This window comes from Amblyraja radiata, chromosome 6 (assembly GCF_010909765.2).
Source record: "Amblyraja radiata isolate CabotCenter1 chromosome 6, sAmbRad1.1.pri, whole genome shotgun sequence".
NCBI lineage: Eukaryota > Metazoa > Chordata > Chondrichthyes > Rajiformes > Rajidae > Amblyraja > Amblyraja radiata.
In genome coordinates, this window is record NC_045961.1 from 29,798,016 (window position 1) to 29,821,392 (window position 23,377).

At 39.4% G+C, this 23,377-nt stretch overlaps 1 protein-coding gene across 2 annotated transcripts in view; it reads right to left on the reverse strand.

The window, feature by feature from the left end:
- Positions 1–23,377, reverse strand: part of deup1 (deuterosome assembly protein 1) — a 96,309-nt gene that overhangs the window by 7,377 nt on the left and 65,555 nt on the right. For both annotated transcript variants that reach the window (XM_033022425.1, XM_033022424.1), the window contains exons 9-13: positions 13,157–13,271; positions 11,572–11,769; positions 9,082–9,168; positions 7,337–7,542; positions 1,324–1,633 (exon numbers count right to left, since the gene is read on the reverse strand). In XM_033022425.1, the coding sequence (XP_032878316.1) occupies positions 1,324–1,633; positions 7,337–7,542; positions 9,082–9,168; positions 11,572–11,769; positions 13,157–13,271 (916 nt within the window). The remainder of the gene's footprint in view (positions 1–1,323; positions 1,634–7,336; positions 7,543–9,081; positions 9,169–11,571; positions 11,770–13,156; positions 13,272–23,377) is intronic.

A 23,377-nucleotide genomic window follows, 5' to 3' on the forward strand; every position in this document is an offset into this window, starting at 1 on the left:
CACCCTGGGAAAAAATACTGTGACCATTTATTTTATCTATGCCTCTGATGATTTTGTATAATTTACCTCTATAAGTTCACCCCTCAGCCTTCTGCATACCAGGGGTAAAAATCTTAGCCTTGCCTTATAACTCAAGGCTCCGAGTCCTGGTAACATCGTGGTGAACCTTTTCTGCGCCCTATCCAGCTTGATGATATCATTCTTATAGCAGGCCAACCAGAACTGCACATAATATTTCTCACCAAAATCTTGTACAACTGTAGTGTGATGTCCCCAATCCTGTACTCAATACCCTTCTGCAGGGCGGCAACAGTAGAGTTGCTGCCTTACAGCGCCAGATACCCTTACACTAGTTCTATGTTCTCCCACTTTCGCATTCTACACACTAAAGGCAATTTACAGAAGCTAATTAAGCCACAAACCTGCACGCCTTTGAAATGTAGGAGAAAACCAGAGCAATTGGAGAAGACCCACGTGGTCACAGGACAACATATAAACTCTGCACAGAGAACACCTGTAGTCAGGATCAAACCTGGGTCTTTGGCATTGAGACAGCAGGTCTACTACTGCACGACTGTGCTGTCTTTTTTTATTTTAATAACCCAAGACAACTCCGGAAAGTGGGTTTAGGGTGGCATCTGAAGGGATGCATCCTGCTGTTTGAGTAATTTTGCAAAATAGAGCAGGCATTCTTCTCCTGCTACATTTCCTATATGCAAATGACATAGAGTAAACTAAAGTTTGGAGGCTACATTGATGTATTGCTTAGTTTTCCAAGGAAGAATGTCTCAGTGGATGCAGAAATTGTAAACGAGGAGAGTAGATGTATATAATGCAATTAAAAAAATCATTGAAATCAAATGATAGATCGAAAGCTCTGTTAGCTCAACCAAAATTCAGCATTTTATCTTTAAAAAGTTCCCAGTGATCACCTGGCCTTGGGAAGAACTTGTGCAAATGGGGAAAATGGAAAAGAAAACCCAAGATAGCATCTTTTCACAGCAGAATTGCACAAGCAACACGTTACATCACTTTCCTTTCTTTGGTTGAGGAATAAATGTTAAACAGGATACTATGAATTCTTTAAACTTTTCTAAATATATTATGGCATCCACTTTAACGAACTGATAGGACACTGATAACATTTTTTCCAAATTAGTAGTTCTGATGATGTGGCATTTCTCCAATACACTACCAAAATGTCAACCTGGATTTGAGAATCTTTTCACTTTAGGACTAACAGTACTGCTATCAACCTATATTAGAAACATTGGGGGAAGAACTTTGAGAATTATTGATAAATTCTTATAAACAAACACTTACCAGTGGCAGGGAGCTCTCCTTGGTAAGGACGGTGCATAGAGAACAATCAGATTCATTTTTATCTGCACACGGTTCATTCTTAACATTATTGCAATGGAAAAAAGAGTTATCTGCTATATTTGTGGGTGCAAGGTTTCTTTCCAATGAATACTCTCTACTTTCTGTACTCCTGAAGCATGGTGCAGAAATATTAAAGCTGTTCTTCTGAAGGTTTTTAATTTTTTCTTCATAATGTTGTATCGTTTCTTCAAGTTTGCTTTCCACGGTGCTCATTTGCTTCTCATTTTCCTGTTGCAATTTCTTAACTCTCCTACAACTCACAAAACAAAAATAGTCAATTCAACAACTTAACAGAATGTCTAATTGAGCTAACTTAGCTGGACACACTATGCAGTAGAACTTGGTTATCTTTTCATGTCATTAGAGCATCAGGTAACAAATAAAAGCATCTTAATAATTTGGCTTTGATAGATGATTCTAAACGCTGGCTGTTTTCTTTAAATTTACAAGGCTATTCCTTGTGGATATTCAATCATATAAGAAGGGATCAACTCATCCAAGCCCTAAACCTCCCTTATGAGGTCCAGACAGGTTCATCAAAGGATAATGAAGAAGTAACTTGCATTTAAATACCACTCCCAAGTTTTTAAAACGTTGCAAGTTCATCGAAAACTGAAATCACATGCTGGCCCACTCTAATCACTAACGAAACACAGTGGGCTTAAATTCTGTTAACTTGTTTTCATACATGTTTAACATTAAATTACCAAATGATAGTTAATAATAGACGGGGCGAAGGAATAGTTTATGATATCATACATTATTGGAATAATTTTTAAGTAGCCTCTACCTCTTGAAGAACAGGTACAATGTGAAGGCAATCAAGTTCATATTATGCTCAACTTTTCAAATGCCCCTTTGAAAACGATGGTAGAGGAGGAGGGGTGTATTTGACCTTCGCAACATATATAGTTATCTTTTCCATATCGATACAGAACGTGTTAGCAACAGAAATATTGTTTCTGCGAACTGCAGGTAATGAATACATTACTCAATGTCCTAAACAGAATTTCTGAGATAAAACTCTAAACTTACATTGATCATTGATTTCAACTTAGTCCTGCAGTAGTTAATGATTCACAATCCCCCTGCCCATCACTCCATTCACTGCAACATCGCGTTTAAGAAGGAACTGCAAATGCTGGAAAATCAAAGGTAGACAAAAATGCTGGAGAAACTCAGCGGGTGAGGCAGCATCTATGGAGCGAAGGAAATAGGCAACGTTTCGGGTCGAAGAAGGGTTTCGACCCGAAACTTAGCCTATTTCCTTCGCTCCATAGATGCTGCCTCACCCGCTGAGTTTCTCCAGCATTTGTCTACCACTGTAACATCTCACCTGCTTCAGTGGCTCTGAAGAATTTCTGCATCTTTCACTTTATTCACGTCCATGCCAATACAATACCATCCTACACTATCCAAAACTAGCAAGAATATCACCAGAACACCTCACAAGAGTAACACTAAAATGCTATCTTAGTTTGTACAATTGGTTGGTTCCAAGATACACATGCTTGGCAACAACACATGCTCTTTAGAAGGCACTATCATGGATAATATGGGCAAGAGACAGATCAAGATTGTGTCCTCTGGAAAGGCTGTGGAATCTGTCTCAGGGAGAACCACATCTTCCTCTTATTCATTTAATCTTAAGCACCAATATGATGATTGAGACAATATCAACGTGAAAATGAAGTACCAAAAAGATGATTAGTCAAAATATAGTACACGAGAAGTTAGTGAGCAAAGAAGCTGACACATTCCATAGACTCAATGATCAGAGTTTTGAGAGAAGTGGTTACAAAGATAGTATGTGTTTTGATTATCATCTCCTTTTACATAATGGTTATCCTTAGGGCATCATTTACATAATCTATTTTCATAGGATACAGTGCATTTAACGATGACTTTCTTCAAAACATTTCAATCTAATTTGTTACAGAGGAACATTACATTTCCGATGGTGAAAAGATCGGACATTGAAAATGATGAGGTCTGAATATTTGGGAAAGGTTGGAGTGGGTGGGCATGAAACAGGTAAGCTACCAATGCTCCATAATTCAGTCTGAAATAATGCGTTGGCCTTGATAGACTTTATCAGAAGTTGACTTACATACTTAAAGAGCACCCTGCAAGCTTGGAGTGACTGATCTTGGAACTTGCAATTCAAAACTGTGGTTAGCCTGGTCAGACTAGGCAAGTTCCCAACTCCAATTTATCTACCTTTTCTCACCACATCCATCTAACTAAAAATCATGGCAAGATTAAAAGTAAAGAAATAAAATTAAGGATTCTGTCACTACAGTGTGTGGAACATTAATCTTTACGAGAGTTACGAGACTTCATGGATCCCCACAGTGCATGAACGATAATTAATTTGCACCTTTGAGTGTATTTGGGTGATGAATGATCAAATGAGTGGTGGCACTGAATATTTCGTAATGATTAAATTGAATTTTCAAGTGTGGTTGTCAACAAGATCATCAATAAAATACTGTCAATAATTAACTGTGTAAAACATCTCTATTGACTAATGCTGCAAAGATGAATATTGATACTTTAAGAAATCAAGTCATTATTAAAATTAAACAACATTAAAAATAATATTGTGATTATATTGTTAGTGACCCTTGATATCACTGTAAAAAAACCTCACAAGTTAGATCAGTGTCAGGATTCGACAAAATAGGTCAGATTTGGAAGCCAAAAATCAAACAGGATTCAAATAAATTTAAAGTTTGGCATGATAAAGAAACATGAAAGGCAGTAAGGAAGGCAAATTAACGAATAAAGTGAATTAAAAATTATTCAACACCATGAAATCTATACCGTTTTTTTTAATGCCCAGGGAAATGTTATTATTTTCCACACAAGACCCAAGGCAGCTTGCACATCTGGATTTTACACCATTGGTTTTCAAGATCTCACCTATTTTATGAATGGAAGAGTCAACAAGGCAATGGAGGGAGGGTAGGTGTGTGTGAATTAGAGAATATTATGATGGAAAGGAAGAGAGGATGGATTGAGATAATTTTTGAGGGTGAGGTAAATTTAGTTGAAATCACCATTGAAAATATTTAAAAGTAGAGCTTCACGAGAACAAGATGGATGCTCAGACACCTGATGCTAAGAAAACAAAGCTGCCTTTAACATCACAGATGTCTCCAATGTTTTAGTTAAAGCGTACGTCGGCGTTCTAGCATTTTAGGCACAGTTTGTAGACATGATATCAACACACGAGCTTCTCACTTTTTATATCAATACATAAATCCAGCAGCCATTGCAAGATTAAGAACAAAAAATCCCAAGTTGTGGTTATGGATACACTTAAAACCCAATTGCAAATGAAATTCTACAGCCTAGTGCACTATAATCATTGCCCTGTGGGATAGACATTATAGGCCGATATATTTCACCATTTCTGAATGCTCATTGAAAATAAATTACTTTTGAAATGTGGACAATGTTACAACATGAAAAACAAAATTTGTGAAATACAGGCACATATAGCAATGTGACTGGATAACCTGTCTAAAACTCTAATATTGCTGGGCAGTGATATTGTTGCAGCTTCAGTAAATATCGAGGCAGTTTATTGAAAACCAAACAATTAAAATATATTATTTCAAAGTTAACAATTCTGAAATTCAGTCATACCAGAGAAAAGAGATCAGGAAAAAGACAAAAAGATGACTGCTCTGAGAAAAATCTTTAGAGCAAATGCAAATATGGAAACAAGCAAAGAAAAATTAAGTTAAATAGGTACATTTTTGCCTGGGCACATCTCAAAAAAATAATTTAGCAGAAAGCATTAACTTCAATGAAAAAAAAATTAGGTAGACTATTATACCCAGATTTTTTATGCCCTTACAAACAACATCTTTATAAACTTCATTAATATCAAAGCGTTAGATGATTGTCACTTATTACAAACAAATTAAATATTACCACTAGCCATCCTATTGCTTCCTCAGATAATACTTGGGTTTATAAAGGTCGCTGTCGTTTTCTACTGACACTTGGATCTGTTTTCTCATTGATCAGTAACATAGTTTGTCTAATGACAGGGATTAGATTGTAACAGCTATGGCTAATAATGGTCTGTGCACTGAAAGTTGGTGCATTGGATTCTGCTTCATCGATTCGTGGCTGCGGTCTATCCGTCTGAAGTGGAGGTGCTGTTCCAAAGAGATTAGCATGCACGCAATGGATCCTTACAAGATAAAGGATTCCTTATTAATGCAATGAATAATCATAAAATGGAATATGGGAGTTTAAAATTCTGCATCTAACTGCCATTAATACACTTGACAGCATATATGTGGAAGTGCCACCTCAATGAGCAGGAAACAAACTGCCTGACGAACTCAGTGAGTCAGACAAAATCTGTGGAGATAATGGTTAAGTCAGCGTTTTGGACGAGACTCTGCATCAGGATTCTGGCGCAGAAAGTTGTTGATCAGTTAGATTTTTGCTCTAGATGAGTGCATCTGCAGTCTGGTTGTCTTCCATGCCATTGAGACAGCATTGGGAGAGGTTAATAGTGTGTCGGCTGATCTCCATTAAAAAAAAAAAATAGGGACACTGACTTGTCTGATAGCTTGTTTGCAAGGGGAATTGAACATTTTCAGGCACTTGTCTGCATGTTAGTGGCAATGCTGATGGCAACGAGAAGTCAATGCCACGACTTTCCTTCGATAGAGAGTTCTCAACAGATTTTGTTGAGTCATCCTCAAATGTGCAAGCTTCGGTTATTTTATCCATTTGATGTGAAAATATCTCAGCATTTCTCAAATAATATCACCAATACAGACTGTAGCGAGCTCCATTCCACAGAGCTACAAGCAGATTTGACATATGGTTAAAATAGGTAAACCTTGATGTAAAAAGGATATTGGGTTTCCAAAATTAAACATTCTGGCCTAGAAAATGGATCAATCTGCACAATTTTTTTTCATATGCAAATTGGTTTAACCAGGTAGTTTGCACCAGTGCTAATTTTCAGATAATATCACAATAATTAATAAACTGGTATGTGCTCTTCCATATGCAATTCATCTTAACTCGGCCCACAATTTTCTGACATCAGTTATGCACCAAATGAATGTTGTTCAAACATGTGGCAACGCATACTGCAAAATCTGAATGCAGTGTGGAAGATTAATTATGCAGCCTTAACATTAAAGGGTTTGTGTTGGTTGGTTCCTCTGAACAGTAATTAGTCTGTTTTTTTCTCTAAATGTTGCTCCCAAAACTCCAATTTATTTTGGAAATAGATTGCTCTTTCTTATTGATGTAAATTGGAGGTCTTGATCCAACAAGTAATCATCATTGAATATTCACAAAAAAAACATATGCAGGTTTACACTATTATATAATATTGTTCCTTTGCTTACAGCATCTGCCAGCCTAACATTTCAATACTCAAGGAAGTGATAGAATTGGTCAATTCCTTCACTATTGCACACTTTTTATTCAATGGATAGCTATGCTGAATGCTGTAATCTTTAGATGTGAGCTTAGCTTGCACCTCACAGTGGAGTGATCCCATTCACAGCACAGAAGTCAATTAGGCCAGACAATCACGAGGAATTGTCCAGTCACGTAGGAGTGTGTTGCATCCTCTCCCTCCCGTTAATTCCCTTATCGCCTTTGTAATCTTTTATATAGTTGTACTGTGGATGTCACAGGGACAGTGCTTGAAGCAATCAGCATGACTGTGACATGGCAGCCATAACATCTTACATTCAGCTTCTGATGGGAACAACTTTGTGAAAAATATCACAGCACTGCTTCTAATGCACTGTTGCCCCGATTCATTAGTTTTTGCAGGATATTCAATTGGGCATTAGTGTTGATGCAATATATATTTAAGATGCCAAAAGAGGGGGAAATTCAGTTTCTATGCATGTGCTTAATAATAGTCTAAACAAAATCATGCAAACATCCATATTACCTGCTTTCATGTTCTTTCATCTCTGTAACAGCATGCTGTGTATGGCGGAGAGCTGCTTCATACTTTTCCTGGCTAGTCCTGGTAGACATTTCCAGTTCTGCCTTTAATTTCACCAAGTCCTTCTGTAACAGTTTATTGTCATAACCCAGTTTATGGATAGAGGCTGCATAAGTATTCTGAAGTTCCTTCAATTGATTATTTTCTATCTGCAATGGGATAATAAATACACTGAAACAGTATCAATCTTTTGTTGGATGATTGGTTAATCAATATAGGGCAAAAAGTGCTTTATTGATCTTTTCTCTGTAAACTTCTAAATTACTTTTTCTTAAAATGTGAAGGTAAGAAAAACCATAGTTATGTCGAGCATATTACTAAAACAATCCACAAATTGGTGTATTCATAAATCAATGGCTTGAATTTAGACAATAGAAGTTATGAACCAAAAGAGCTATGTCAACAGGTACTATGCCACTGAAAAATGAGTCAAACCAGGACAAAACCTACACAGTGAATGACAGGGCTCTGGGGGGGGGGGGGGGGGGGGGGTGGTTGTAGAGCAGAGGGATCTAGGAGTGCAGGTACATAGTTTCTTGAAAGTAGTATCACAAGTAAATAGAGTGATCAAGAAGGCTTTCGGCACATTGGCCTTCATCAGTCAGTGTATTCAGTTTAGAAATTAGGAGGTCATGTTATGGTTGTACAAGACGCGAGGCCACTTTTAGAGTATTGTGTTCAGTTTTGGTCACTATATTGCAGAAAAGATTGTGTTAAGTGGAAAGGGCGCTGAAAAGATTTATGAGGGCTTGAGCAGGCTAGTAGGGGTTGAGCAGGCTAGGACTTTATTCATTAGAACACAGGAGGAACAGGCATATAAGATCATGACAGAAATTGATAGGGTAAATGCAGAGTCTTTTACCCAGAGATGGGGAATTGAGAACCAGAGAGCATATGCTTAAGGTGATAGGGAGAAATTTTAATAGGTACCCAAGGAGCAACTTTTTTTTAAACAAAGGATGTTAGGTATAGGAAACGAACTGCTGAAGGACGTAGTTAAGGCAGGTATTATCACAACGTTTAAGAAACATTTAGACAGGTACATGGATAGGATAGGTTGAGGGATATGGGCCAAACTCAGGCATGTTGGCTGGCTGGGAAAGTTGGGCCGAAGGGCCCGTTTCCAAGCTGATTCCATGACTCTACAAATGGGGGTGCCATTCGCACATCAGTTCTCCATGGTACAAAGCCAAGGGCTGTATGTTAAGTGTATTCAGGTGGTCTATTTTTGAGTCATAGCTCTCACAGATTCAATCGTGAGTTCAGAAATAGAGTGGTGAGCCAGCTATGCCAGCTCCTGACATTTAGGATATCTTAAACAGCCAGGTATGACCATGCCAAGTATGATACCCTGCCATTCCCTTTGGAATCAGTGGCATAGCAATATTGTAAAAAGTCTGATGTGGTGATATGTGAAAAGCTATATGCCAAATCAAATATAACCTGCTAATGCATTTTTGTAGTCATACACATTTATAATAATGACATTTATATCCACTTATTCTTCCTTTTAGCTGAATAGCATTGCAGAGTGCTCGTCAGAAAGCAAAATGCATAATAAAATCACAGATAATTTTGATTCATACTCATTGGCAAGCTCATTGAACTTGTTATTAAAAAGTGTTTTTAAAAATGTATAATCTTCCACAACAAAACAATCTCATTTTTGATGTTTCCTCTCCATTTACCATAGCTCTTTGACCTTCCAAAGTTTGCAACATTTCCTTTAAGTGTTTATTCTCTGCTTTAAGAGATTCAAGCTGGTCCATGGCCACCTAGAATTCAGATACAACCATGAGTTGCACAGTTCACAACAAAGACCGTCTAATTTGATTTTAAAATTGTGTTCATTCACATGACGAATGGTTAATTTTCTAATTTCACACAGGTCAGGCATCCTTTGCATATTCTTACAAACATTGGGAGAGCATTAAAAAGAATGATGGCTACCACGAATGCAGGCTGCCATGCATATTTATCAAGCCAAATATTATTATGCATTTAAGTTAAAGACACCTTCACATCATAATCCAAGATTAAAATGGATCTTGATAATTCATGTATCTGTTTTTAGCATATGTTGTCTGTTTCTAGCATGTAACAGATAGCATGTAAACTGCTCTTTTCCAAGTTTCAAAACAAACAATCTCATTGTCCTCCAACTCCGAGCTTCTCATAGATAGGAGCAATTTTAAAGAATACTTTTAAGCAACCATTGTGAAGAGACTTTAAATTGAAAATGTATAATTTCTTCTGCAGTTGTATAGGGCTCTGGTGAGACCACATCTGGAGTACTGTGTACAGTTTTGGTCTCCTAATTTGAGGAAGGACATCCTTGTGATTGAGGCAGTGCAACATAGGTTCACGAGATTGGTCCCTGGGATGGCGGGATTGTCATATGTCATATGAGGAAAGATTTAAAAGACTAGGCTTGTATTCTCTGGAGTTTAGAAGGATGAGGGAGATTCTTATAGAAACATATAAAATTATAAAAGGACTGGACAAGCTAGATGCAGGAAAAATGTTCCCAATGTTGGGCGAGTCCAGAACCAGGGGCCACAGTCTTAGAATAAAGGGGATGCCATTTAAGACTGAGGTGAGAAATAAACTTTTTAACCCAGAGAGCTGTGAATTTGTGGAATTCCCTGCCACAGAAGGCAGTGGAGGCCAAGTCACTGGATGGATTTAAGAGAGAGTTAGATAGAGCTCTAGGGGCTAGTGGAATCAAGGGATATGGGGAGAATGCAGGCACGGGTTATTGATTGGGGACGATCAGCCATGATCACAATAATAATAATAATAATAATAAATTTTATTTATGGGCGCCTTTCAAGAGTCTCAAGGACACCTTACAAAAATTTAGCAAGTAGAGGAAAAACATGTAAGCGGAATGAAATAAATAGTAGAGACATGACTAGTACACAAATTAAAGACAGAATTCAATTCAAAACACAATATGAGGCAATTCAAGCACAGATGAAAAGGGAGGGGGACGTGGGGTTAAGGATAGGCAGAGGTGAAGAGATGGGTCTTGACGCGGGACTGGAAGATGGTGAGGGACACGGAATTGCGGATCAGTTGGGGGAAGGAGTTCCAGAGCCTGGGAGCTGCCCTGGAGAAGGCTCTGTCCCCAAAACTGCGGAGCTTGGATTTGTGGATGGAGAGGAGACCGGCTGATGTGGATCTGAGGGACCGTGAGGGTTGGTAGGGGGAGAGGAGGTCAGTGAGATATGGGGGGGCCAGATGGTGGAGGGCTTTGTAGGTGAGGACCAGGATTTTGTAGGTGATCCGGTGGGAGATGGGAAGCCAGTGAAGTTGTTTGAGGACTGGAGTGATGTGATGCCAGGATTTGGAGTGGGTGATGAGTCGGGCGGCTGCGTTCTGGACCAGTTGGAGTCGGTTGATGTAGGTGGAGCTGATGCCAAGGAGAAGTGAGTTGCAGTAGTCCAGTCGGGAGGAGATGAAGGCATGGATGAGTCTTTCAGCAGCGGGTGGTGTGAGAGAGGGTCTGAGTTTGGCGATGTTGCGGAGGTGAAAGAAGGAGGTTTTAATGACATGGCGGATGTGAGGCTCAAGGGAGAGGGTGGAATCAAAGATCACGCCAAGGTTGCGGGCCTGGGGAGATGGGGAGACAGTGGTGCCGTCGATGGTGAGAGTGGGGTTATTGATTGGCGGTGCTGGCTCGAAGGGCCAAATGGCCTCCTCCTGCACCTATTTTCTATGAATATATTCTCCAGCATGGTAATATCACTTCTTAGACAAAATCTTAATTTGATGTTGTGATCAAATTCCACCATTCTAAATGACGTATTTCAATCTGCTTTTGTTTGCTTTTGCCTGATGGCAGATCAAAAGGAAGGAAAATGAAGAATTACACAATAAAGACAGCGAACAATGAAGGCCTCTTAAATATGCTATGATATATAATTATAAAGGTTCAAAATGATTTTCTGATACGAGAGAATTTATTTTTCAAACTGTATGTATACATAATTTAACAGAAAACACAGACTACACCATCATTTTTTTGGCACAACATTTTTGAAAAGTTAATTAACTACAGAAAAGTTTACCATGATCATCAAAAGCTGCAAGAGCCCACTTATGTCAAGAATTAATTCTGATTCACCATTAATCTATCCATTAAGGTATTACGTGAATATAACAGTTTTACTGACCCAATATTCAGCTGATATATGATCTCTTTTTTCCTGTTCAGTTTTGAGTTGCTTTTCCAGATGAGCGGTTTTCTCTGTGACAGTTGCTATGGTTATTTCTTTTTGATCAAGCACTGTAGAGAGGTTAGAGACCTCCGTTCTAATTCCCACCATCTCAGAGCTATGTGACTGCTCCTTCTCACAAAGACAATTCCTCAACTACAATAGAATATTAAAAAACTGTTCAGAATATTTTTCAGATCACATGTTTTAATCTATAATGTACTGCTAAATACTTAAAGCACCTACATTTTGAGGGAATATAACAGCACAGGAGATGCTACATTCATACAACACAATTTAATAATTAGAAGGTGGAAGAGAGCATTATCCTTTACTTCTAATATTCTTGTTTAAATCCACAAGGTAATAAAGATGGTTTATATTACAGTTAAACGATTCTTATATCTGAAATGGTGGTCGTTGTCATCACACAATTATCCGAAATTCTGAACAAAAACAAAGTAGCAATTACAAAATAGAGGGTATATGGAAAGTCATGCAATTTTACAGTGTTTTCTTCGAAATGAAATTGTTTGAATGGAATTCTAAATATTATTAATGGATCAACTTATGGAAGAAAATTATTAAACAGCAAAATTACATCTGCTCTTTCTTCTTTAATATGTACTTCATGTTGGCAGGAGCCAAAACTCCTGCTTGTTTAACTTTACTTTGTCCTGGAGTGGTGACCATGTCATAAGGTCATAAGGAATAGAAGTAGAATTGCGCCATTCGGCCCATCAAGTCTACACCGCCATTCAATCATGGCTGATCTTTCTCTCCCTCCTAACCCCATTCTCCTGCCTTCTCTCCATAACCTCTGACACCTGTACTAATCAAGAATCTATCTACCTCTGCCTTAAAAATATCCTCTGATGGCCTCCGCAGCCTTCTGTGGCAAAGAATTCCACAGATTCACTACCCTCTGACTAAAGACATTTTTCTTCATCACTCTAAAAGAACGTTCTTTAATTCTGAGGCTATTCTGGGACCTCTAGTCCCAGACTCTCCCATTAGTGGAAACATCCTCTCCACCATCCAAGCCTTTCACTATTCTGTATGTTTCAATGAGGTCCCACCTCATTCTTCTAAACTCCAACGAGTACGTGTCCTGTGCCGCAAACACTCATCACAGGTTAACCTACTACACTTTGTTTAATGACATTTGTATGTCTTTTACTTCACAAAAGTTCTATTTTGTATAATTTGTGTTTTAATACTATATTTTAAAATAATGCAGTTAAATATCACAAACAGCAATGCTGTAAATTAAGTTTACAAATACAGCAACTATTAAAACTATCAATTCTTTTCAATCTCTGAATTTTGAGTCATTTTATAATTTGTGTTTGCTGAAAACTTCTTGTCATTAATGTATGTCAGCAAAGGAAAACAAATCTCAAGAGGTTACTTTGTTGTTTGTGTTTCTTATGCAGATCAGCTTTCAAGAAAGTGATATAGATCAAATACCATTAAATTGTAATTTTTTCAAGGCCATGTGATATCGTAAACTGAATAACATATGTAAAATGTCTAAACTTACCTTATTGATTTCCTTGTTCCCTTCCATGTACTCATTCTGCAATATTTGCAACTCTTCGTCTTTTCTGCTGAGCTCATTCTTCTGCTGATCGCAATACGTATGTGTTAAATCAAGCCTATGACAAAACAATGCATACTTTCATTTTCATGTGATCTTAAATCAAAACTATTTACTTTTCATGCAACTTGGCGAGAATTTGATGCTAACAAATATTTAGGAATGTGAACCTAGCAATATTTGAATTAAAAAATAATCCCTCAGTCCAAATCAATGTTGTGAATGAACAAATTTGATAAAGAGAAAACAAAGAACTGCAGGTGCTGGAATCTTGAGAAAAATACAAGGTACTGGAGTAACTCAGTGTATCAATGTGGATCTGTGGAGGGAATGGATGTGTGACGTTTAAGGTCAGAACCCTTTGTCAGACTCAATGTATATTATAACTTTTGGTAATTTTTCTCAATGCTTAAATTCTGATTGCAAATTTTAAAAGAAATAATGTTATTAATTACAATTAATTTTTGTGCTGGTTACAAAATTTGTATTAAAATTGTAGAGGTTTGCCAAAAAACTATAGACCATCCATGGGATCAGTCAGCACTTGTTTACCAAGGTCTGGAAGAAGCATCATGTTGTGTAATACATTGGTTGTACAAAGACCAGCAGAATGCCTGCATTGTAAAAAATACCATCACATTGCCAGTGTGGGGTGTGGCATGCACGAGATTAATATAAAGGGTTCACAGATGAATACATTTTATTGTGTCAAGGAACTAGTCCATTGTAAAATCCATAATAAATTCAGTAAATGTATCAACATAAACTTTAGGAGAGAAAACTGTAGCAAATAAATACCAAACAGTTTAAAAAGCCTTTGAAAAAGTAATAATGGGAAAATAATATAATTAAATATGATGATAAATGTATTTTGAAGAACAAAGTCAAAATTAATCATTACATTTTGCGGATTGAGAGGATTTTAAGTTCAGATACAAGTGTTACGGGGGAGAGGGGGGAGGTGGCCCCATCCTAGAGAACAGTTTGTGTTGTGATTTACTTTAATCCAAAGCTGCGTTATTGAGTTAAGAAATGAGAATTGATAAATAATACATTTTGTGTCTATTTATTTGCTTTTTTCCACATAAGTTCTGTGTGAGCAAATTTTATTGTGTATCTCAAATATTCAGATAGTAATGTGTGAATTCTGTGAGGGCATATTTACATTACTTGAAACGATGTTACATGGCGGTTGCAAGTACATGCACATCCATACAGTAGGATATAAATAAGTTACTTTATGTCACAATTAACAATTCCCATGAAGTCAAATTAATTAGGTATGTCTGAGCTTGATTCAGTTGTTGAGCTATATTCAGATAATGATACATCAATCTGACTAGTCATCAATGAGGCTTTCTCGAACAAATCTCCAGTCATTCAAGGCTGGACAGGATAACCGAAAGACAAGATCACAGATTGTTCACCCTTTTATAAGAATATTGTTCCTTGTGTTTCATATTTATCTTAGTTCCATTTCCTTGGAACTATACTGTATCACATCACTATTCGACTTTCCTCTGGATTCTGAATATCCAGAAACTTTGTGCCCATCTTTATCCAAGCACTCTGCGGTCTTTTAGCACATCGATTTCCTCCATTCCTGGAGAACATGGATAGGTGATGCTTTGGATCGGGACCCTTCTTCACACTGATTGGGGAGAATGTTGAAATAGAGGCAGGTGCGGGTCAATCCTGCTGAATCTATTGGTTGCTAACCATTGTAACACTCCTTTCCATTCCTATACTGACTTTTCAATTCCTGGGCCTCCTCCATTGCCAGAGTGAGGCCACACACAAACTGAGGGAACAGCACCCCATGTTCTAATTGGGTAGCTTACCTTGGTATGAAGATTGAATTCTCCAATTTTAGGTAACTAACCTGCAAACACACTACCTTCTCTTCCCGCCCCCTCCCCCATCTTCGCTGTGGCCCACCTGGATGTGCACCCATTTCTCCTATTCCCCCTACCCTCCCTCCCCCTCCATTTCTAACTCTGTCTAACCTTATCTTCTTTCTTCATCTCACACATTTTATCTTTTCATCTCTTTTGAGCAATCATGTGCCAATCAACCACCCATCATCCGTATCCACTTATCACTTGCCAAACTTTATCCTGCTCCCACCTCTCCCAGCTTTCTCCCACCACCATCTGATGAATGATACCGACCCGAAAAGTCCTCCATAAATGTTCTCCAGAGATGCTGCCTTTTCTTGGTAAACCAGCATTTCCATTTCCTTGTATCTATATTTCCTCCATTCATCTCCCACCCACTATTTCACTCTTAAATTTGTTGGAAACCTGTATTAAATCCTTGCACCAATATATTCTAATTTGTCAGCTCATAAGTCGCGACCACCCCGTATATTCCTGCATCAAGAGTCAACCAACACTAAAACAACCAATTTATTGTTACCCTTTGTTTTTTGCCCCTCAATCAATCCTCTATCGACTCCAGTGTTACCTTTAACTTTGTGAGGCCATACGTTGTATAAAATGCTTTTCTATGGTACCTTTTGAAAAAAAATCCCAGTTACCCAAGAAGCTCTATTGGATTCATTAGGAAAATATTTACCTCAAAAACAATGTCCATGTTATCATTTTTGCCTAATCATGTTATGGTTTTGTTTTTTAAATGTGATATTACCAATTCTGCAAGACAATTCCAATATTTTCTCTCCGTTTTTATATATGTCATTGCTCTAGTTATTATCTTGCAGTCTACTCTGCTTCGGAATCAGGGGAAGTTTGGAAGATTATCTCTAATGCATCTTCAAAGTGAATAATTACCTCCTATAGAGCCTTGAGACACAGTGTATCTAGTTCTGGGAACATATCCAGCAATTTCTCTTTTCTGTTATTTTATTACTAGAGGTTTCATTCTGTAAATTAGAAAACTCAGTTTCCCAGCTACATTTGCTGAGTTTTTGTAGTGAAGACGTAAAATCATTAAGGCCTCAACATTTCTTTGTTCCCCATTATATGTTTCCTATCATTGTTTCTGCGGAATCCAATTTCATTTTTGCTGCTCTCTCTTTGCAGTTGAAAAGGGTATTTTTTTTTAATACAGCAAACCCTCATGATTACGGAGCTCTTTATAATGGATTTCAGTTATAGTGGACGGACCATTACTACTACGCCAAGTTGCCAACACCACCCCTGGCTCACACAACCTCCCCAGCCACTTCCAGGCTGGGCTGCCAATGCCACACCCCGTCCCACAACGCCCCGGCTGCTTCCAGGCCGCACCTACCAACGTTCACTACCAGGCTGGGCTACCAATGCCGGTCCGCATCACCACCCTGCCTGCTTCCAGGCCAGGCCTGTCACCACCGCCAGCCCGCATCTTCCTCGGCCGCTTCCAGGCCACACCTGCCACTGTCAACCCTTACCTGCACTCCAGCCGCCGCAGGACACGACCGATGGCAACACCGCACCTCGCCTCTCCCCCAGCCGGCAGCAGGCCAGAGCCGTCAATGCACCTGAATTTCAGGCCCAGTTCCAGACCAAGAGTCCGAAGAAGGGTTTCGATCCAAAACATCACCTATCCATGTTCTATCGAGACGCTGGCAGATCCACTGTGTTAATCCAGCACTTAGTTTCCTTTTCGTGATTAACTAATATCTGCAGTTCTTTGTTTCTACTAATACAACAAAACTATATTACTGGGTAATCATTAATTTGGTTTTAATGGACACCATTCCCGCCCCATGGTCAGTTATAACAAGGACTTACTGTATTTTCCCTTCTAATTTATTATCTTCTCTCAAATTTTTGATCATTAAATGCTACTTCTTAAAAGTCACCCAATCGTCAGACTTTGTGGCAACATTAAAACTTTCCTTTTATTTGCTATTATTCTTAACATGAGTTAGGAAGGTTTAATTACTTTTTCCATGGAATTTTTTTACTTATCAATAAAATATATATTTTGATAATTTTGGGATGCTTGTCGTCATTTATCAAGAGCTAAACATTTTAGCCTAATTAAGACACAAAGTACAGGAGAAACTCAGCGGGTCAGGCAGTATTTCTGGAGGACATGGATAGGTGATATTTTATGTCAGGACCCTTCAGACTGATTGTAGTGGAGGTAAGGGTGGGGGAGGGTAAGAAAGCTGGAAGAGAGGTGGAGAATGGGACAAAGTCTGGCAAGTGATATAGGTGGATACAGGTGAGAGGGGTTAACAATTGGCAGATGGTTGGACAAAAACAAGAACGTAATAGACAATGTGTGAGATAAGGATAGAAGAGGCATGAAATGTGAAGGCATAGGAAGGAAGATAAGAGGGAATGGGGGGGGGAAAGAGGAGAAGTTGGTGTATCTAGGTGGGGAACTGGGAAGAGAGGGGAAAAAGGGGGGGGGGGCGAGGGGGATTCAGGACCAATTTCTTCACAACTGTTATCAGGCAACTGAACCATCCTCTCACCAGCAAGATGATCTCCCATCTACCTCGTTGGAGACATGTGAACAATCTTTTATTGGACTTTATCTTGCACTAAATGTCTTTTATCAGACTTTATCTTGCATTAAATGTTGTATCCTTTATCTGTACACTGTGGATGACTTGATTTTAATCATGTATGGTCATTTCATTGACTGGATAGAGTGCAACAAAAGCTATTCACTGTACCTCAGTACACATGACAATAAACTAAACTAAACTAATTTTTACACACTGTTCAATTCACCACACCTCCATTGCTTCCCAGCTCAGAATCATGATTGAAACTCCAAGAATCATAAGCTTCAATTTGCCTGCATACTCCTAAGAATTGTTACAGAACAGACACATTTCTCAAACCTGACACACAATGCCAGCTATTCGAGTATTACTGCCATATCAAACAGACAAATTGCACAATACTCGAAAGACACACATCTCTTAACAAAAGGTTATGCAATGGAAGCGAATTGTCCTCAATCTGGAGGGACAGTCTAAAAAAAATAAAAATACATTTTTTGTCAGCAGGAACAAATGTTGTGAGAAATAATGTTCTCTGCTCATTGAAGTAAAGTGCCAGCCAATATGGAAAAGGCCACTTGCAGAGGCTAGGCCCCTGGTAGAACTAAAGTCATCGACAATGAGAGTATCCACATACCTAATTTGACTCTACTCCTAATCAGTTTCTGCAATCCATCCTTTCCAATATAAATTTGTGACAGCAGGACATTAGCGACTGGTGGCTGATGCTTCAGCTTCTGCTGCACCACATGCAGGCTTCATTCAGAGTGTGAATGCTGTGTTTGGAAACTCGGACTGTTGCCATTGTGAGTATGGGTTAGTGTGTGCAAACTAGCGTTCAGGATGACACAGCACTCCAGTAGTGTTCTCCAACAGATCTGCTTGATGTTTAAGAAGGAACTGCAGATGCTGGAAAATCGAAGGTACACAAAAATGCTGGAGAAACTCAGCAGGTGCAGCAGCATCTATGGAGCAAAGAAAATAGGCAACGTTTCGGGTCGAAACCCTTCTTCAGAATGAAGAAGGCTTGATGCCTCCTGCTCGGAACCCTCCTCACCATCTTCTCATTTCAACAGCTGTGCGGCCTCTGCTCATTCTCCTCAATGCCAAGGGCAAGGTTTTCTGGTTCACCTATTTCTGAAAGCAACTGGCCTGTACAAAAACTTCCAAGCCAGCAAGTAATCTTTATGTAGGCCATAATCTCTTTAAGTAGCTCGGATGTGAAATTCATGATGCTATTTTACACATATTGTGCTGTATGAGGTTAAGCACGTGTACAAGCTGGACAACGGAGCTCCAAAATGACACAATTTTCCAGCTAATGTAATAATCAATCTGTTCTGCATGCCACTAACTGAAATGTTATAATGGCACTAATAATGCTCCCATTATCATTTGGCAACTTTCAAGAAACAATGAAACCTTATCTACCTCCACCCCTTTCCCCTTCCCCGAAACAACCAGTATCCTCTTGGCCAATGTACAGTCCCGAAACAATAAGACTCAATGGCAAAATTGCTTTACTCAAGGGACATGCGAGTTTGTGCACATTCACAGTCACACCAGTACACCTGTCAGAGCACTGTGGAGTTTTAAAGAAGCTTTGCATTGTTCAAAAATGAGCATCACTTAGCCCAATTTCATCAATAGTGTTTTGACTCTAAAGACAATGTCATTGCTACTATTTTCTAATTCTTTTATCCTATACAAAACATATATTGTACTATATCTATGAAGGGCTCTTGGCATTTTCTTTCGAATGAGATGATTCGGTTGTGAGATAATGTTCATACATTTTATAAACTAGCCCCCAAGTTATTCTAAAATCTCTGCTCATTTCCTTTCAGGCACCTCCATTCTTCCTGTGATCAGGACTGCATATAATAAGCTGCAGCCATACTGGTACACCTTACAATGAAGGATAATTTTCTTTATTTAATTCCACTTTCTCATGAAATTACAAAAGGTAGAACAGAAGCATCTGAAATAACTTCAGGCAGAATGACTAGTGGGTGTCAATTTTTTGGTTTGGCAAATGGCAAATGCTCTGGGCTTCAATAACATTCCATGCAGAGGATTTATGCTCCTTCTACAATGCCCTTAGTTAAGTATTCTAGTACAGATACAATGCAGGTTAAATACCCATCAATGTCATGCCCTCAATAAATAATGGAAGGAGTAAAAAATCTTGGCCTAAAGATACAGCATGGAAACAGGCCCTTTGGCCTACCGATTCACACTGACTATCAACTACAGTATGCTGACTATTTACCACCCAGTTTCATTGATAATATATTAATGCCATTCTCCCTATATTCTATCAATTCCCTAGATTCTAGCATTTAACTACATACTAGGTACAAATTGCCATGGTCAATAAATCTATTTACTTGCACATCGTTTGTATCTCCAGATGCCCAGAATGCCATCCCAGGCATTCAGGTCTCAAGATACAGAGGTCTACAAGAAGTCATGATAACACCTTGGAAAGGCCATCAAAAAGGCCAAAAGGGATTTCTGCTCCAAGCTGGAGGATGAGACGGATGTTAGGCAACTGTGGCAGGGCTTGAATGCCATCACCTCCTACAAAGCAAAATCAGGAGGCAGCTCAAATGTCAGCGAAGCATCACTCCCAGACGAGCTCAATGCGTTTTACGCACGCTTTGATAGGGAGAACACTGATGTGCCTTCTCGAGCCCCCATTCGCCATGATGGTATTTCAGTCCGTCATAGTCAGTCACAGAGGACGACGTCAGAAGATCCTTCAGGGGGGTGAACCCTCGGAAAGAGCCTGGACCTGATCGTATACCCAGCCGTGTTCTAAAAACCTGTGCGGACCAACTGGCTGGAGTTTTTACGGACATTTTCAACCTCTCACTTCTGAGGTCTGAGGTTCCCACCGGCTTTAAGAGGGCATCAATAATGACTATCGACCGGTGGCACTAACGACTGTGGTGATGAAATGCTTTGAGAGGTTGATCATGGTGCATATCAACTCCTACGTCGACAAGAACCTCGACCTACTGCAGTTCGCTTACCGCCACAACAGATCAATGGTGGATGCGATCTCACTGGCACTCCACTCCGCTCGGGAGCACTTGGACAACAAAAGCTCATATGTCAGGCTGTTATTCATTGATTACAGCTCGGCATTTAATACAATCATCCCTTCCAAGCTGGTTACCAAACTCTCAGATCTGGGTCTCTGCGCATCCCTCTGCAATTGGATCCTCAACTTCCTCATCCACAGACCACAGTCTGTCCGTATTGGTGGAAATCCTTGATAACAATCAGCACGGGAGCACCTCAAGGCTGCGTGCTCAGTCCTCAGCTTTACTCACTCTATACTCATGACTGCGTAGCCGGACATAGTGCGAACTCCATCATCAAGTTCGCTGACGACACCACCGTTGTGGGACGAATCATTGATGGTGACAAGTCAGAGTATAGAAGTGAGATCGACCGATTGACCAAATGGTGCCAGCACAATAACCTGGCTCTCAACACCAGCAAAATGAAGGAACTGATTGTGGACTTTGGAAGGGGTAGGATAGGGACCCACAATCCCATTTATATCAACGGGATGATGGTGGAAAGGGTCAAGAACTTCAAATTCCTGGGCGTGCACATTTCCGAAGATCTTTCGTGGTTCCAGCACACTGATGCAATTATGAAGAAAACACATCAGCGCTTCTACTTCATGAGAAGATTACGTTGAGTCGGTATGTCAAAGAGGACTCTCTCAAACTTCTACAGGTGCACAGTAGAGAGCATGCTGACTGGATGCATCGTGGCTTGGCTCGGCAACTTGAGCGTCCAGGTGCGGAAAAGAATGCAGAAAGTTGTGACCACTGCCCAGTCCATCACCGGCTCTGACCTCCCCACCATCGAAGAGATCTATCGCAATCGCTGCCTCAAAAAGGCTGCCAACATCATCAAGGACCAACATCAGCCCGGCCACACACTCATCTCTCCGCTACCATCGGGTAGAAGTTACAGGAGCCTGAAAAATCCAGGTTCAGGAACAGCTTCTTCCCTACAGCCATCAGGCTATTAAACTCGCCAACTAACAGACTCTGAACTGTAACAGCCTATTGCACTTTATCTGTTTATTTATGTGTATATTGAATTGAACTGAACTGTTCTGTATTTATGCTTACAATATTCTGTTGTGCTGCAACAAGCATGAATTTCATTGTCCTATCTGGGACATATGACAATAAACTCTCTTGACTTGACTTGGAAGGAAACGAGTACCTGAAGGAAACTCATACATTGACAGAAAAACGTGCAAAATCAACACAGAGAGCACCAGAGCTCAGATTGAACCACTATCTCTGGCACTGTTAGGCAGTTTGTTTGCTTGCTGCACCACTGTGCAACTGAGGTTGGTTAACAGACAGAAAACAAATGATAAGATAAATGGGAAAAAACATTAAAAAAAATGTTTTAACTGTTGGAGAGTGAATGGCAATGTTGAGAGGGACCAGGTACTCTTGCACATAAACCATTTAAAGTTATAACTGCAGACACAGCAAGAAAATGTGAAAGAAAATGGTATGTGTTAGAAGGAACTGCAGATGCTGGTTTAAACCAAAGAAAGACAAAAAAAGCTGGAGTAATTTAGTGAGTCAGACAACATCTCAGGAGAAAAGAAATAGGTGGCGTTTCAGGTCGAGACCCTTCTTCAGATGTTGGTCTTTACTGCAAGTAAATATCAGTACAAGAATAGAGATGATTTACTGTAATTATTAGGGTTTGATTATAGTCATAGTCATATGGCACAGAAACAGGCCCTTCGGCCCAGCTTGCCCATGCCGACCAAGGTGCTCCATCTACACTAGCCCCACTTGCTCGCATATGGGCCTTATTCCTCTAAACCTTTCCTATCAATGTATCTGTCCAAATTCCTTTTAAATGTTGCTATAGTTCTGCCTCAACTACCTCCTCTGGCAGCTCATTACATATATCCACCACCGAAAAGGCTGACCAAAACTGAACACAATACCCCAACTGTGGCGTCACCAGCGTTTTGTGGAGCTGTAACTTAACAACCCAACTTCTACACTCAGAACCCTGACTGATGAACAGCAATGTGCCAAAAACCTTCTTGATCATCTTATCGACCCAAGATGCTACTTTCAAGGAACTATGTACCTGCACTCCTGGATCCCTTTGCTCTACAACACTCCCCTGGTTAGACTTCCCAAAATGCAACACCTCATATTTATTTATTTGCATTGAACTCCATTAACCATTTCTCTGCTCACTTAACCAACTGATCAAGATCCTACTGTAATCTTTGATAACCATCTTCACTCTCTACAATGCCACCCACATTAGTATCATCTGCAACATTACTAATCGTGACGTACATTCATATCCAAATCTTTGATATTGATCACAAACACCAGTGAAATGACTACAGCTGGGATATTTTGTAATGCAAGTGCAAAAAATCACCTTATTGATTCTGGAATTGGGAAAGACAATAGACAATAGACAATAGATAATAGACGCAGGAGTAGGCCATTTGGCCCTTCGAGCCAGCACCGCCATTCAATGTGATCATGGCTGATCATCCCCAATCAGTACCCTGTTCCTGCCTTCTCCCCATATCCCCTGACTATTTTTAAGAGCCCTATCTAGCTCTCTCTTGAAAGCATCCAGAGAACCTGCCTCCACCATCCTCTGAG